We start from the raw sequence: 17,727 nt of genomic DNA, 5'->3' as shown, positions 1-17,727 counted from the left end.
TTTATCACAACGTTAGGAAAACGGACGCTTTCACAACCCTCGGAAATGCGACATTCACAAGAGAATAAACCCGAGGCGTTAACGTTTTCAATAAAACATACAAATGAAAACATGCTCATTTAGAACCAAAGAAAAAGTTATGTAACTGAAATGTTTTTAGTCTGTTTAATATTATGGGAAATATTAACTTTTTTTTATTTGTGTCTGACACTAAAATAAAGATATGCAAAGCTTTTAGCTTTCCATTTATTACATGAAATGACTTGGATGATTATCCTGAAGATATACACCCACATCTGAGCTGTAACTGTGTCCTGCTTTTTTAAATCTCTCTCTCCACACACACACACACACACAGCAGGATCAAAAGGTCCTTTTGCCATTCAGGAAGAAAACAATTAGGACAATTTAGCAGGTAACATTTTTTACAGAAGAAAAAACCCCCCAAAAAAACCCCCAGTGAAAATCTTTCTCTCTCACACACACACACACCTTCCAAAATTTAGTGTTCTATGGCTAAAATTCTACTCTGTGTGTGTGTTTGTGGGGTGGTGGTGGGTGGGTTAACACTCAGATACACAGAGCTCTTCATCTAAAGATGATCAATCGCACAGGAAGCTATCTTACAATGTTTTAATAGTTTTTTTCAATATACTTGACACAAGAATGTTTGAAAATACATCTCAGAACACTAGAAATAAAACATTTGTTTACAATGTTTCACAATTCCCCAAGCTTGATAAAAAACAATTGCATACATGTGTGTCCTGCAATGGGATTTCATCACTTCACATTCTCTTCATTCTTAAAGTATCTCATTTCTGTCTTATTGCATATCTCTTATAAAAAAAAAAAAATCAAGGCACTTAAAAACTGAGATGCCTTGATTGCAAAAGGAACACCTGTAGATTTCTGTTGTCCTATAGAAGTCAGTGTAGTAAGAACATTAAATACAGTGGTAGCATTGATATATACAGTGATTCCCTGCATGACATCAACTCTATAACAGGATTCCAGTGACAGTGCATTCTGGTGATCTTCTTAAATTGTATAATCAAACCAAAGATCATTATGGATGCTTTGAAGGAAATTCCAAGTTGTTTCATTTTTTTCTCCTTTTTTCCTCCCTTCAGCATTTGTGATGTGCATACGATAACTACAGCTGTAAAACACTCTCTTTTCTGAATCTATAAGTACTAAAATGTGACATCCAGCTCATATTTCATGAAGTAAAATAGACCAAAGTCCCACAGTTTAAATCTTTTTTTTGTTGTTTTAAATCTGTTTGCCCAAATCCCTACCATTTAAATACATTTTTAGTTGGCTTTTCCTCACAACTCATCTCAGATGGGTGACAAATCAAAGGAAAACAATAGTAACATGCATGATCAATACATCTAACTAGAACAGCTTCAATACTCCATCAAATTGATTTGAGCATCTGGATCTCTACATTTTGGTTCAATATCTCTAACAGCCGTTCAGTTGGGTTAAGATCTGGCACTTGTGTCTAATTTTGGAAGGGACCACTCCCATCAGGAGAGAAAAGCTCGCTGAATGCATTGCGATGACTCACAACTTTGGATTAATTTGATTAAATGGACTTAATCCATTAGGTAGTGCATTAGGAACCTAGAAACACATAAGGAAAAAAAATATTCTTGTTAAAAACTGCCATCAAGCATCAGTGAGACTAAAACTGCTGAGTTTGATATAACAATGAAAAATCAGACATTGTCATGAAAGTTCACAAAGCAATAAAAGTAAAATACCAGGCCTGCAGACACTATAGCCAAGTTAGTGCCTCACTGAACCACTACAAAAGTCACAGCAGCATTCTGAGGTAAATGCAACTGCTAACAAAAACTTTCACAATTACAAAGTCAACATTTTGATTCTGTATAATGTTAACAGAATTAGTTTAGTTTAACTGTATGCTACACTTTGCTTAATATAGAGTACAGCTGAGGCTGATGGGAATCAAATTTTGCAAAACCAGGTAGACATACTCAAGTATGACCCCATGATGGCAGTAGAGGGACAGTCCTCTTCCTTGCACCATTCTGATCAAAGATAGTCTAATTCAAGACCTTCCATCTGATAGCACAGCTATAACTGCTCATCTGTCAATGTTAATCCAACTGGTCTTTATCACAGTACTAGTGTCATACAGTATGAGATTGGGATATACAGCTGTAGGCCCCAAGTTAAATTCCAGTAATGGTACTTAGCAAATGAGAAAAGGCAGTATAGTGACATTAGCATCAGCAGTGTCACTGTAAAACTATTATAAGAATGCATTAAAGTGAGGAACTGAAGTCACTTGGACACTTTGGCATTTTCAGTCATATGTGTCATCTGTACATTACACAACATGTTTGTTTGGACTCTGTGTCCTGGTACAGTGTCCGAATCATGCTGTATCTAAACAAAGATTATTATTACCTGCATGATCCACAAGTACAAAACACTTTTCCCCCTTGTTGTTTGTTGAAAAACTAATGCGCTTTAAAAATAAAGGTCATTTTTTAAAACTCAATTTTTATATATATATATATCTATCTCCATCAGCCAGAATTACAGTGGTCTGCATAATATTGTGTAGCATTTTCTCAAGCTGCCAAAACAGCTCCAACTAATTTAGGTGCGGACAGAGACTCTGTAGGGATCCCATGACACCCTGCAGGGATCCCATGACACCCTGCAGATCTGATTGCGATCTAGGGGAGTGTACGGATCGGGTTCAAAGGTGGGATCTTTGTTTTCTATTCCTGAGCAGTTGTTTGGGTGGTAGAGCTCAGTTTCTTGCTAAGTCTGCCAATGTTAAGGAATCACTGCTACAAGTTGGTGTATTTGGTTTTAGTAATGTTTAGGTGAGGCGTGCATGTCAAAAATAAATAGCAGGATCCACACTTTCTACAGGCACAGTGGACGTTTAGATGTCACTTCATTTTTGTAATAGTCTGTTTCTGATTTCACTGCACTAACCGAGATTGCCCCTCTCTACATCAGCCTTATTACGCAATTCTGAGCAGCTTTTTGGTTCAGCTCTGTTGAAAGAGCCAACCAACTAGTTCCCATGACATTAACATTAATAACAAAAAACCCAATAATACTATCACATACTTTGCTTTCTAAAGTGCTGCTCTCATCCAACATGTCCTGAGACACACGAGGGCTCTCAAGCGTTAACCTCTAAAAATCTTATTTTAATGCACAGTGATGCGGCATCGCTTACGGTGACAGTAAGCACTCCTTTGCACTCAAAAATAAAAATCTCAAGATATATTCCATAACTGTCTTTGCTAATCAATTAAATGGTCTTTGAAGCATTTCTGTACACCATTTTTCTATCCCTTAATATCCTTACATTCATAATCTTCTAGTCATTTCTGTGATGAAATACAAAAAAAAATGCATATTATTAAATTCAAGAATATGTGTATTTTAAGAACAAACCAAAGTTTTTTCCATATTTAAGTTAGTATGCATTTCCACTTCAGTGAAGGAATGTCGACTTCTGCTTTAGTATTTGTATTTGCAAAAAGGTTTGCTCTTGGACTTTGGTGTTTTGGCTCACACGATGAACTCTGCCTCAGAGAAGGCTGATGTCTTTAGTTAATCTACCAACTCCACAGACACACTACTTTTTAAACTGTAGCATGTTCTGTTCATTAACTTTTCATGCGTTACATTCTTTGGTCTTTGTTTTTGGTGAGATTTGATTAGAATGTGTTGCCATGTAGAATACACCATGTAAAAAGTTCAGGTGTAAAGTCATCCTGCACCTCTTCAGTCAGTCTGTGTTGCTTGTGTTTACTTCGTCGACACTGACAGAGCTCAGTTTCAATATCGTGTCATAAAAAGCAGTATCTTCATTTTAGACATGTTAATTCATGCTTTTAGGTGTAAATATACTTTAATAGCTTCACAGTTAGCTAAGAACACTTTGCAAAAAAAAAAAAAAAAAAAAAAAAAATGCTTCTTACAGCATTTCATCTGTAAAAATGTCAAATTCTGGTAAGCAAATAATGCAACATTAAGGCAGATTTACAAGCAACACCATGATAAAGTGTCTGATGGGCACTGTGTATGTAGTTTTTTTTCTTTTAAAGAACATAGGCTAAATGGTAACCATCACTGCAGACGTTCCACAAGCTGTAGTTTGTCTAATCTTCACTTGATGCTTGCTCTAAAGGCGAGGCCACCCATAGATTCCCCTGTTAAAATGTCCCAGTTCAGAGCAGAAATAAACAGGTTTGCAATAACTATAAGTGGGGGAGGGGCTGGTTGTCAGTCACCCTCCATGACATGTTCATTACATTTTGACACTTTGTCTTGGCACAGGGAGTTATACCTAATAGATGTCTGCTTAAGTTCCACGTCCACCACGTAGAGTTACTAAACTGGACCTGCCATATTTGAGCTAATAAAGTATGTGCTACAGACCACTTGAGAAATCTATGTGGCAGTGTTGGTAAATGTAATTTTAGTATGTTCTTATTCTGTTACTTATCACTACTTACCAGACTTGCCTGTGCATTGCAGGTTAGAAATCCAGCTAGCTAAACAAGCTTAGTTGTTAGCTTAGAGTTTAGTAGTATAAAGTTAGCAATTTCCTGCTCCAAAAAGCTAACATGGCAGTGGCAAGAATGCCAAAGTTTACACTTCATAATGTGGCGTCTGACATCACCATGTCCATCATTCATATGCAGTCTATAATGTGGTCCTATTTTTAAAAAAAATCATTTGGACTTGGCTTCAGATCTATTCAGTAGCAAGCAAGTAGAAGTACAGTAAATAGTTACTTTGACAGTGACATGTGGGGAGATAGTCCAAGCAGCCTTTAAGCTAGGCTGGAGACAGCAGCGCCCGTTAAGAAAACACATTTTCATGTAATAGCAGAAGTCTAACTCCCACTGGTATATGACTCTTAGTGTAGTGACTGTAATATCATTGGTAAAAACCCACAGCTTTCTAGAGCATCCAAAGAAATAGTAGTAGCAGTAAGTAAACAGTATAAAGATTTAACATTTTGCGCATTTGTGGACCCAGGAAAATAATTATAAACAAGGTGACTCTGAAAAGCTTTTGACTTATGATGTAGATGAATATTTTACATTATTAAGACGTCTGATGCATTTCTTGTTTGCAGCCAGTGTTGGAGTTTGTCCCTTTGAGTTTTGTTCTGACAGGATATATACTGCATTTAACACATTTTTCTTTATGTTTTTAGCTACAGTCGTAGCTGAAGAGGACAGTATACCTTATATTCCTGTGACACCATGTCAAAGCATTGCAAAAATGACATTATACTCTCCAGTGTTGTCACTGAATTTTTGTTTTCAGCAGCTGTAACCGCCTGTGTGCATGTTGTGTTAAAAAGCTGTGCTGGCCATGCTTCCTGGTGCAAAAAGTCTTGAGATGCTGTCCTGAGACGTCTCCACGTGTCTATGGGCCATCTTCCCTTCCTCACCTGCTCCACAACATGAATGGAAGAGCAAAGAAAATGTAAGAAATAAATTAAAGGAGGAAAAGACTGGATGGATATGTTCATTTTCTCCAAAGACATCTGTACCGGTCAAAGACAAATGGAAGAAAATAAAATATAGATTTCATTATGTCTGCCTTAATTATCAACTTGTAGATGAATGCCACAAATAGATGAACAGATTAAAACAAATGGATCAGAACTCTTACAGTCACGTTACTGTTGCTTGTGCATTATTCTCAACATTTACATCAAGGCATATTAAAAAAGGTTCTCATTTTATAGTGCAGGTCAATATTACTCCCAGTTAAGTGACCATTATGTCAAATACTATTAATACTGAGACAGATAAGTTGGGATCCAATTAGCAATTCTCAAACCTCGACAGTCTGCACAGAAGTGCATCATTACATTTTAGAATATGTCAGAGTAAAATGAACATAATAGAAATGGAGTATAACCAACCATAAAATCCAAACTACAGTCTGAAAAGAGTTAGTCTTGCTGTTCTATTGTAAATAATATGAAGTTTATTATTACCAAGCACTAGCAGTGTTTGTTTGGCAGCATCTCGTACTTCTTCCTTGTCTGCCCGGCAGAGATACACCAACTGATCAATGCTTTCTTTGGCCTGGAATAATAGAATGAATACAGTGACAAATGCATTTTGTATAATACACTCCAAACAGAGTGCATACAGACAGGTGTTTAAATGTCACCTTTATCAAATCAGAACAGCAGCTTTGAATAATAGCATAAACTCTGTGCTTTTTTTGTACCTTGAGACAAGCTAAAGCTTTGCATCCACACACTCGATTGTCCACATTCTCATCTTCCAGCAGCTCCAAACAGCTGACCAAAGCCTGAGAAGGACAAGATGCACAAAATGTTTCCAGGCTTTGATACACCAGTTATGGGGTTGTTACTGGCTTCTGCAGCACACACCATGCACAGGTCTATATACAGCAGGATCAAAAGGTCCTTTTGCCATTCAGGAAGAAAACAATTAGGACAATTTAGCAGGTAACATTTTTTACAGAAGAAAAAAAAAAAAACCCAAAAAAACCCCAGTGAAAATCTTTCTCTCTCTCTCTCTCTCACACACACACACACACACACACACACACACACACACACACACACACACACACACCTCACCTGTTTTCTCTGTCTGGGCTGAGCAGCGAGGCTTCTCAGTACAGAGCTGGCAGAGGCAGACACTTTGCCCCGAGGATCTTTTAGTAATTTGGCCACGGCATGAATTCCTTCTCTCCTCAGGCTGCACTCTGCAGGGCGGCGTAGAGCATTGACAATCACATCCTGGTCAGATGACGCCAGGTTCTGTACCAACCATACTGTTGAAGGAAGGTTATTGGAGGTTATTAATAGCACAAGTTTTACTCTTGTTTTTCCTTTTAAGCCATTTTTACACTACAGCCCTGAAACCTCATATACATCACACAGCTGAGCTGTAATGAGAAATATATCCAAAACTTTTGGACCATAACATAGTCTTTCTCCTGCTAACTGCCCTACTACATTGAATTTAACTAATGCGGGAACAAATCAGGCAATTGCCTGGCTGGATTGTTGCTTCCAGCACACTCCATGGGCCTGATCTAATAAACAGAGCTACAGAGCTTCATGCCACAACTGCAGATTATTGCGGAAACGAGTGTAAAATTCTTCAAGATGGATCAAGTAATGTAATGACAAAAATAACATTGCAAATGCAGGTTTTTACACATGTGATCCTCTTTGGAAACAGCATGGGAATTCAGAGAGGTAGCTGATAAAGCATCAACAGGTTTCAAGAGATTATAATCTCTACTGTGGAACACACCAGAACTCAGTTTGTAATAGCTGACCTGCAGGATGTGCAGATGCAAATGTTTAATTGAAAATAAAAATATGAAACCTTTTAGTTATAAAATTGTAGATATTTTTGTTGTCAATTATGAAAATGTTCACTTTAATAAATTTTTATACATACATCTGGAAAGAGCAGGAAATAGTAGGCTACCACACATGCACACACCTGCCATGCTAACAGTATACTCACAGCTTTGGAAGTGAAAATGAGAGCATCTGGTCTCTTTCTTTCACTCTTTCTTTCTTTCTCTCTCACACACACACACACACACACACACACACACACACACACACACACCCCCCCCCCCCCTACAGTGGGGCAAAAAAGTATTTAGTCAGCCACCGATTGTGCAAGTTCCCCCACTTAAAATGATGACAGAGGTCAGTAATTTGCACCAGAGGTACACTTCAACTGTGAGAGACAGAATGTGAAAAAAAAAAATCCATGAATTCACATGGTAGGATTTGTAAAGAATTTATTCGTAAATTAGGGTGGAAAATAAGTATTTGGTCACCTCAAACATGGAAAATCTCTGGCTCTCACAGACCTGTAACATCTTCTGTAAGAAGCTTTTCTGTCCCCCACTCGTTACCTGTATGAATGGCACCTGTTTGAACTCATCATCTGTATAAAAGACACCTGTCCACAGCCTCAAACAGTCAGACTCCAAACTCCGCCATGGCCAAGACCAAAGAGCTTTCGAAGGACACCAGGAAAAGTATTGTAGACCTGCACCAGACTGGGAAGAGTGAATCTACAATAGGCAAGCAGCTTGGTGTGAAAAAATCAACTGTGGGAGCAATCATCAGAAAATGGAAGACATACAAGACCACTGATAATCTCCCTCCATCTGGGGCTCCACGCAAGATCTCATCCCGTGGGGTCAAAATGATCATGAGAACGGTGAGCAAAGATCCCAGAACCACACGGGGGGACCTGGTGAATGACCTGCAGAGAGCTGGGACCAAAGTAACAAAGGTCACCATCAGTAACACACTACAACGGCAGGGAATCAAATCCCGCAGTGCCAGACGTGTTCCGCTGCTGAAGCCAGTGCATGTCCAGGCCCGTCTGAAGTTTGCCAGAGAGCACATGGATGATACAGCAGAGGATTGGGAGAATGTCATGTGGTCAGATGAAACCAAAGTAGAACTTTTTGGTATAAACTCAACTCGTCGTGTTTGGAGGAAGAAGAATACTGAGTTGCATCCCAAGAACACCATACCTACTGTGAAGCATGGGGGTGGAAACATCATGCTATGGGGCTGTTTTTCTGCCAAGGGGACAGGACGACTGATCCGTGTTAAGGACAGAATGAATGGGGCCATGTATCGTGAGATTTTGAGCCAAAACCTCCTTCCATCAGTGAGAACTTTGAAGATGAAACGAGGCTGGGTCTTCCAACATGACAATGATCCAAAACACACCGCCCGGGCAACAAAGGAGTGGCTCCGTAAGAAGCATTTGAAAGTCCTGGAGTGGCCTAGCCAGTCTCCAGACCTCAACCCCATAGAAAATCTGTGGCGGGAGTTGAAAGTCCGTGTTGCTCGGCGACAGCCCCAAAACATCACTGCTCTCGAGAAGATCTGCATGGACGAATGGGCCAAAATACCAGCTACTGTGTGTGCAAACCTGGTAAAGACCTATAGTAAACGTTTGACCTCTGTTATTGCCAACAAAGGTTATGTTACAAAGTATTGAGTTGTATTTTTGTTATTGACCAAATACTTATTTTCCACCCTGATTTACGAATAAATTCTTTACAAATCCTACCATGTGGATTCATGGATTTTTTTTTCACATTCTGTCTCTCACAGTTGAAGTGTACCTCTGGTGCAAATTACTGACCTCTGTCATCATTTTAAGTGGGGGAACTTGCACAATCGGTGGCTGACTAAATACTTTTTTGCCCCACTGTAGCTGATACTGTGGCACAGTATCAAATGTGTAAATGCTTATTAAAATGAAAAGAAGGTTTTGAACTGGCACTGACAATTAGTAAATCTGGTCTTAAACATTTAACGAGTATGTATCTGACCTATCGTGTGTGTGTGTGTGTGTGTGTGTGTGTACGTACACCCACCCTCTTTTGCCAGTTCAATGATGTGTGTGTCCATATCACTGACAGCATTCGAGTCCAAGTAGCTCCACAGCTGGAACAACGTCACCATCATGTTGTCCCTGCTGCTTCCTCGTCGTGGTAACCTCTGATCCAGTACACGCTCAACCAGGCACAAGAACACTGCATACACACAAACACAGATGTTAATATGCTCCACATACAGTGGGGCAAAAAAGTATTTAGTCAGCCACCGATTGTGCAAGTTCCCCCACTTAAAATGATGACAGAGGTCAGTAATTTGCACCAGAGGTACACTTCAACTGTGAGAGACAGAATGTGAAAAAAAAAAAATCCATGAATCCACATGGTAGGATTTGTAAAGAATTTATTCGTAAATCAGGGTGGAAAATAAGTATTTGGTCAATAACAAAAATACAACTCAATACTTTGTAACATAACCTTTGTTGGCAATAACAGAGGTCAAACGTTTACTATAGGTCTTTACCAGGTTTGCACACACAGTAGCTGCTATTTTGGCCCATTCCTCCATGCAGATCTTCTCGAGAGCAGTGATGCTTTGGGGCTGTCGCCGAGCAACACGGACTTTCAACTCCCGCCACAGATTTTCTATGGGGTTGAGGTCTGGAGACTGGCTAGGCCACTCCAGGACTTTCAAATGCTTCTTACGGAGCCACTCCTTTGTTGCCCGGGCGGTGTGTTTTGGATCATTGTCATGTTGGAAGACCCAGCCTCGTTTCATCTTCAAAGTTCTCACTGATGGAAGGAGGTTTTGGCTCAAAATCTCACGATACATGGCCCCATTCATTCTGTCCTTAACACGGATCAGTCGTCCTGTCCCCTTGGCAGAAAAACAGCCCCATAGCATGATGTTTCCACCCCCATGCTTCACAGTAGGTATGGTGTTCTTGGGATGCAACTCAGTATTCTTCGTCCTCCAAACACGACGAGTTGAGTTTATACCAAAACGTTCTACTTTGGTTTCATCTGACCACATGACATTCTCCCAATCCTCTGCTGTATCATCCATGTGCTCTCTGGCAAACTTCAGACGGGCCTGGACATGCACTGGCTTCAGCAGCGGAACACGTCTGGCACTGCGGGATTTGATTCCCTGCCGTTGTAGTGTGTTACTGATGGTGACCTTTGTTACTTTGGTCCCAGCTCTCTGCAGGTCATTCACCAGGTCCCCCCGTGTGGTTCTGGGATCTTTGCTCACCGTTCCCATGATCATTTTGACCCCACGGGATGAGATCTTGCGTGGAGCCCCAGATGGAGGGAGATTATCAGTGGTCTTGTATGTCTTCCATTTTCTGATGATTGCTCCCACAGTTGATTTTTTCACACCAAGCTGCTTGCCTATTGTAGATTCACTCTTCCCAGTCTGGTGCAGGTCTACAATACTTTTCCTGGTGTCCTTCGAAAGCTCTTTGGTCTTGGCGGAGTTTGGAGTCTGACTGTTTGAGGCTGTGGACAGGTGTCTTTTATACAGATGATGAGTTCAAACAGGTGCCATTCATACAGGTAACGAGTGGGGGACAGAAAAGCTTCTTACAGAAGATGTTACAGGTCTGTGAGAGCCAGAGATTTTCCTTGTTTGAGGTGACCAAATACTTATTTTCCACCCTAATTTACGAATAAATTCTTTACAAATCCTACCATGTGGATTCATGGATTTTTTTTTCACATTCTGTCTCTCACAGTTGAAGTGTACCTCTGGTGCAAATTACTGACCTCTGTCATCATTTTAAGTGGGGGAACTTGCACAATCGGTGGCTGACTAAATACTTTTTTGCCCCACTGTACCAGCGTGTGCAGTATACCCACTAATGATGATTTACCTGCTTCGGCCCTTTCAGGCAGTAAACCAGCGTAGATTGTCGACAGTGTATTCAGGAACCTTTCAGCAGAGACGCTGTACATGCTACCCTGTCCCACACATTCTTGCCATAGCGACACAGCACCCAGACACAGACCTAGCGCCGGGATAACTGACAAACAGAAAACAGGAGACCGTTATAAGCAAGGTAGGAAAGCAAGATACTGGGGGTTAGTGCCATACATAACACAGGAAATTTATTAATAGTATAAGGTTGCAGCTTGCTTTGAATCAGTGCCTTGTAAAGTCTGTTTTACCTTCTTGACAGGCTGCATGACAAAATCCATAATTACTTATTATTTAGTGGAATCTCTACTTCCATATACCCATGAAATGTTTCTGATGACACTAGTTGTCATCCAAGCCAAAAGCAGACATTTTCACCCTTATGCTCCAGAAGGAATGCTCCCACTAATGAAAATTCCTCTTCAACTTCTTTTTCTTGTCTATACAGTTATTCTGAATAAATGCATTTATGGATGTTTAAACAAATGCACATGAAATGAACATAAACGACACAAATCACCTTCAGTAGCTGGTCTGATTTTCTGTGGGTTTTCTTTGGTGACGCGTCGGATGATTTCGAGGACACGAGCCTCTCTCAGCAGTCTGTCCAAGGCATACATCTCTCCACATCTCAGAGGACCAAACTTGCCCAGACACTTAAAAACAAACAAAACAAAACACTTGTAAAAGAAGTGACCAATATTACAATTAGCAATACAACAGCCCTCACAGCTGCTACTGCTTTAACTCATCAGTGAGTGAATAATACTTTTCAATGGCATCCTGAAACTATGATTACATAACTATCAAACACTATGCCAATTGAATGGATTTTTAAAAAAAGAAAATAATGGTATTGACTGTATGTAAACAAACTTGACTGGGTTTTCATCAGAGTTCCCCTGGTCAGACATGCCCAAAACATCTTTCTGAGGAGATGTTCAGCAACCATCCTAGTCAGATGCCTGAATCAACTCAACTGACTCCTTATGATGCAGACTGTGTTCCTCAGCCCATCTCTAAGGCTGAGCATAGACACCTTTCAAAGGAAGCCAATTCCCATGACTTGCATCGGTGAAAATTTTAATTATTCACTACCCACAGCCGTAGATGAGAGCAGAGTGAACTTAAGGTATCGATGTGCCATGAGAATGTGAGGTAGCTACATATGAGTTTGGCTAATAACTAGAGATGGACCGATCCGATATTACGTATCGGTCCGATACTGACCTAAATTACTGGATCGGATATCGGAGAAAAATAAAAAATGTAATCCGATCCATTAAATATCACGAAAGCACCTCACAAAACTTGCAACGCGCCTTAACTCGCCTCAGAACGTTAGCACGTCGGAGCAGTATGCATCACGTGATAGAGCGGCTGTGGCATGCGGGACCTGTCGGTGGTCTGGATAGCATGTGGAGCTTCGCTAGCAACCCGGCATTTCATCTCCGACAAAGTTATCCCCGAGAGAAGTAAAGCAAGTGTGTAAGTCCATCTCTGAATGTTTGTAAAGCATTCCTGCGTTAAGCTTAACAAGCGATATATGGAGCGACTGCCTCCTCTTGCTGCTACTTCAATCATGAAACTGCTTAACGATCAGCTGATCGGCTTTTCTGTCGCGAGTCCGTCTCTCTAGTTTGCTTTTGGCCCACTTTGCACCAGAAAGAGGAAACCAGTGGATAAACAACAGCAGCACGTTTAAGCTTGATAAGCTGTTGTTAGAATTTATTTAATATTACTTTCTACACCAGGATCTTTTTCTACGCAGCTGACGGCTGTAACTGTGCAGGGGCGGATCTAGCAAAGTTTAGCCAGGGGGGACGATAGGGCATGAACAGGGAAAAGGGGCACAAAGACACACTTTTCTTTATTCTCATTTAAAATGTCTAGCTTTTAATAAATAATTATCCGAATCTTACACCCAAAGTTTTAATTTGATGTAAAAGGAATAGAAGTCCATTACTGTATATAGTAACTGTTGAGTCTACGGTAATAAATATACCCTAGTAAGCTATAGTACTTTTTCCTTTGGGAAGGTACCATCTGTGCAGTCTGCAATTTTGTTGAAGAAAGATGTTGAATCTATTTAATATTTCTTGAAAAATAATTGATTTCTGTGCATTTTTTTTTTCACACTGCATCAAATTAAGGTTGATTACGTCGATTAAGCATCATGAGGTGGAGCGTGAGGGGTGGTTCCCTATTTTTTATTTATTTATTTTTGTTGTTGCTGGGAGTTGGAACCCTATTAGTTAGGTTGCTTAATATTTACGCTAAGTACTCTTTAAAATACCAGAATAGGGAGGATGGTGTAGGTTTAAGTTTATTAGATTGATCAGTATTGCTGAACTATGAAACTTTTTTTTTGCATACAGGTATAACAGAATAGCTTTAGTGTAGTTGTTTTAAACTTGAGTATGAACTTATACAAAATTCAGCAAGATATTTAAAAAAAACAGTTTTGTTGATTAAAAAACACTATATCGGATTCATATCGGTATCGGCAGATATCCAAATTTATGATATCGGTATCGGTATCGGACATAAAAAAGTGGTATCGTGCCATCTCTACTAATAACATGAGGATAGTGTTGCAGATCTCTTACCAACAACTGTGCATTGCAGTTCCTCAAATGGACCACCAGGCAGCAGTCTAGAGTGGTGCAGCCTGTGGTTAGCGGTACGTTGGAGGAGGAAGGGCTGTCCCAGCCTCTGTCCAGCAGAGACCTACACACACACACACACACACACACAAACAAAACATCCAGTGTTACATAACATTTCCATTAACGCTGTTTTATCCATATAAAGTTCAATACGGTTTAAATGTAATTTAAATGTACTGTTCATGGAAAAAAAGGCTCTCAACATTAAAACCCAGAGAAGTTGATAATTTCCCAAGAAGAAGAATACTTTTTGATGAGTTTCAGTTCAGTAAGTGGTAAATGAATCTGACTGGCTGACAGTCAGAGCTATTCAGTACTGTTCCAGCCTCGTCTCTTGGGTACAGAAATTGCTCTTTTCTTAACCATTAAGATTCCATTCCATATTTTGTACAATACATCATGAACTCCATAAATAAAAAAATAAAAAAAAAACCAAAAAAACCCCCCAGTTTATATTGTTGTTTTAAACTCATTTTTGCCAGTGATTAATCCAACTGGTTGTGAGAAGTTCCACCAAGTTTGCTTTTTATTTTAGGATTGCAGATTAGCTTTATATTAAGCTCAGTTATATACAGGCACAACTGTGGGATAAGGCCATTCAGCTAATGACCTTTGGCAAAAATAATAAAATATGATTTTTAAGCATTATTTCAGTCAGGTTATGTGTTAGTTTGACCCTGCTTACAGCTGTACTACAGTGATCATACAGGGAGTGCAGAATTATTAGGCAAATGAGTATTTTGTCCACATCATCCTCTTCATGCATGTTGTCTTACTCCAAGCTGTATAGGCTCGAAAGCCTACTACCAATTAAGCATATTAGCTGATGTGCATCTCTGTAATGAGAAGGGGTGTGGTCTAATGACATCAACACCCTATATCAGGTGTGCATAATTATTAGGCAACGTCCTTTCCTTTGGCAAAATGGGTCAAAAGGAGGACTTGACAGGCTCAGAAAAGTCAAAAATAGTGAGATATCTTGCAGAGGGACGCAGCAGTCTCAAAATTGCAAAGCTTCTGAAGCGTGATCATCGAACAATCAAGCGTTTCATTCAAAATAGTCAACAGGGTCGCAAGAAGCGTGTGGAAAAACCAAGGCGCAAAATAACTGCCCATGAACTGAGAAAAGTCAAGCGTGCAGCTGCTAAGATGCCACTTGCCACCAGTTTGGCCATATTTCAGAGCTGCAACATCACTGGAGTGCCCAAAAGCACAAGGTGTGCAATACTCAGAGACATGGCCAAGGTAAGAAAGGCTGAAAGACGACCACCACTGAACAAGACACACAAGCTGAAACGTCAAGACTGGGCCAAGAAATATCTCAAGACTGATTTTTCTAAGGTTTTATGGACTGATGAAATGAGAGTGAGTCTTGATGGGCCAGATGGATGGGCCCGTGGCTGGATTGGTAAAGGGCAGAGAGCTCCAGTCTGACTCAGACGCCAGCAAGGTGGAGGTGGAGTACTGGTTTGGGCTGGTATCATCAAAGATGAGCTTGTGGGGCCTTTTCGGGTTGAGGATGGAGTCAAGCTCAACTTCCAGTCCTACTGCCAGTTTCTGGAAGACACCTTCTTCAAGCAGTGGTACAGGAAGAAGTCTGCATCCTTCAAGAAAAACATGATTTTCATGCAGGACAATGCTCCATCACACACGTCCAAGTACTCCACAGCGTGGCTGGCAAGAAAGGGTATAAAAGAAGAAAAACTAATGACATGGCCTCCTTGTTCACCTGATCTGAACCCCATTGAGAACCTGTGGTCCATCATCAAATGTGAGATTTACAAGGAGGGAAAACAGTACACCTCTCTGAACAGTGTCTGGGAGGCTGTGGTTGCTGCTGCACGCAATGTTGATGGTGAACAGATCAAAACACTGACAGAATCCATGGATGGCAGGCTTTTGAGTGTCCTTGCAAAGAAAGGTGGCTATATTGGTCGCTGATTTGTTTTTGTTTTTGAATGTCAGAAATTTATATTTGTGAATGTGGAGATGTTATATTGGTGTCACTGGTAAAAATAAGGCAAGGCAAGTTTATTTGTATAGCACAATTCAACAACAAGGTGATTCAAAGTGCTTTACAGAGACATTAGAAACAAAAACAAATAAAAAGCATGATTTAAAATTGATTAAAACAAGCAAACAAACTCACAAACAAAACACTATAAAATCAAAACAGATAAAATCAGAACAATAGATAAAATTAGTAGTTAAATGTAAGTTTTGAAATTTAAGCTTAAAAGTGTGGATTTGGTGTTTTATTCAAATGCAGCTGAGAACAGGTGAGTCTTCAACCTGGATTTAAATAAACCGAGTGTTTCAGCTGATCTGAGGCTTTCTGGGAGTTTGTTCCAGATATAAGGAGCATAAAAGCTGAATGCAGCTTCTCCGTGTCTGGTTCTGACTCTGGGAACTAATAAAAGACCAGATCCAGATGACCTGAGGGATCTGGAAGGTTCATACTGGGTCAGGAGGTCACTGATGTATTTTGGTCCTAAACCATTCAGAGCTTTATAGACCAGCATCAGAACTTTAAAGTCTATCCTCTGACGGACAGGCAGCCAGTGTAAAGACCTCAGAGCTGGACTGATGTGGTCCACTTTTTTGGTCTTAGTGAGGACTCGAGCAGCAGAGTTCTGAATGAGCTGTAGTTGTCTGACTGATTTTTTAGGTAGACCTGTAAAGATGCTGTTACAGTAATCAAGCCTACTAAAAATGAATGCATGGACTAGTTTTTCCAGGTCCTGTTGAGACATCAGATCTTTTATCCTTGAAATATTCTTGAGGTGATTGTTAGGTCTGGCTGTGTGCAGACAGGAATAGGACCCAAGGTGCAGACTCCGGAGACAGATGTGAACTCAAAACAACTTTAATGTTAAACTCAAATATAACATAACTGGAAAAATCAAAATAAACTTACACCGGAGGAATGACAGAACACACAGCTAAGAAAACGGTAGATCGCGACACAGACACTAAGAAACACAGGGCTTAAATACACAGAGGGAGCAATCAGGAAATGAGTAACAGGAGGGAAACACAGCTGGGGCAAATCAGAACTGACGAGACCAAAGAAGCGTAAACTGAACACACTGAGAAAAGACGGAGACCTTCAAAGTAAAACAGGAAACACATAACACAGACTGAACAAAGACACAGACTCACATGCAGGCACTACAAAGGGAACAGAGACGTGGGAACAGGGCAGACACAAACTGAATGAACACGGGGATATAGGAACTTAAGATACACATAGACGTGAACTAGACAAGGGGATGCAGGTGATAGGGGAGACAGAGCAACTAAAGAAGACAGAGACCTAAGCCATAAGACAGAACTCAAAGAAACCAAAAACTAGACAGTATAAATAATATCATAAACTCAAAAACCCTGGGTCAACGACCCAGGCATCCTAACAGTGATAGAAAGCTGATTTTCTTATTGTCTTAATGTGTTTTTCTAAGTTTAGGTCTGCATCCATCACTACACCCAAATTTCTCGCCTGGTTTGTGGTTTTTAGGTGTATAGATTGAAGTTCTCTGGTGACCTGTAATCGTTTTTCTTTGGCGCCAAAGACTATTACCTCAGTTTTGTTTTTGTTTAGCTGGAGAAAATTGTGGCACAGCCCGTCATTAATTTCTTCAATGCATTTACCAAGAGCCTGTACAGGGCCTTGGTCTCCTGGTGACATTGTGATATATATTTGTGTGTCATCTGCATAGCTGTGATAGT

The 17,727-nt window shown here is 40.1% G+C and overlaps 1 protein-coding gene across 5 annotated transcripts in view; it reads right to left on the bottom strand.

Annotated features, from left to right (window-relative positions):
- Window positions 1-625: 625 nt before the first annotated feature.
- The window catches only part of ripor1 (RHO family interacting cell polarization regulator 1), a 53,857-nt gene continuing 36,755 nt past the window's right edge, over window positions 626-17,727 (bottom strand). For 3 of the 5 annotated variants that reach the window (XM_086299689.1, XM_086299687.1, XM_086299691.1), the window contains 8 exons: window positions 13,939-14,059; window positions 11,850-11,985; window positions 11,286-11,435; window positions 9,448-9,606; window positions 6,650-6,846; window positions 6,271-6,354; window positions 6,032-6,122; window positions 626-5,476 (listed from right to left, as the gene is read on the bottom strand). In XM_086299689.1, the coding sequence (XP_086155815.1) occupies window positions 5,379-5,476; window positions 6,032-6,122; window positions 6,271-6,354; window positions 6,650-6,846; window positions 9,448-9,606; window positions 11,286-11,435; window positions 11,850-11,985; window positions 13,939-14,059 (1,036 nt within the window). In that variant the 3' untranslated portion in view covers window positions 626-5,378. The remainder of the gene's footprint in view (window positions 5,477-6,031; window positions 6,123-6,270; window positions 6,355-6,649; window positions 6,847-9,447; window positions 9,607-11,285; window positions 11,436-11,849; window positions 11,986-13,938; window positions 14,060-17,727) is intronic. The other 2 variants (XM_086299688.1, XM_086299692.1) reach the window with 1 other exon arrangement.

The sequence above is a fragment of the Aulonocara sp. 'chitande type north' Nkhata Bay genome, linkage group LG7 (assembly GCF_057382095.1).
Source record: "Aulonocara sp. 'chitande type north' Nkhata Bay isolate Kocher_YH1m ecotype deep benthic linkage group LG7, A_spYH_male_GT1.1, whole genome shotgun sequence".
NCBI lineage: Eukaryota > Metazoa > Chordata > Actinopteri > Cichliformes > Cichlidae > Aulonocara > Aulonocara sp. 'chitande type north' Nkhata Bay.
Note: the sequence above shows the minus strand (reverse complement) of the source record. Positions and strands in the feature narration are given on the sequence as shown.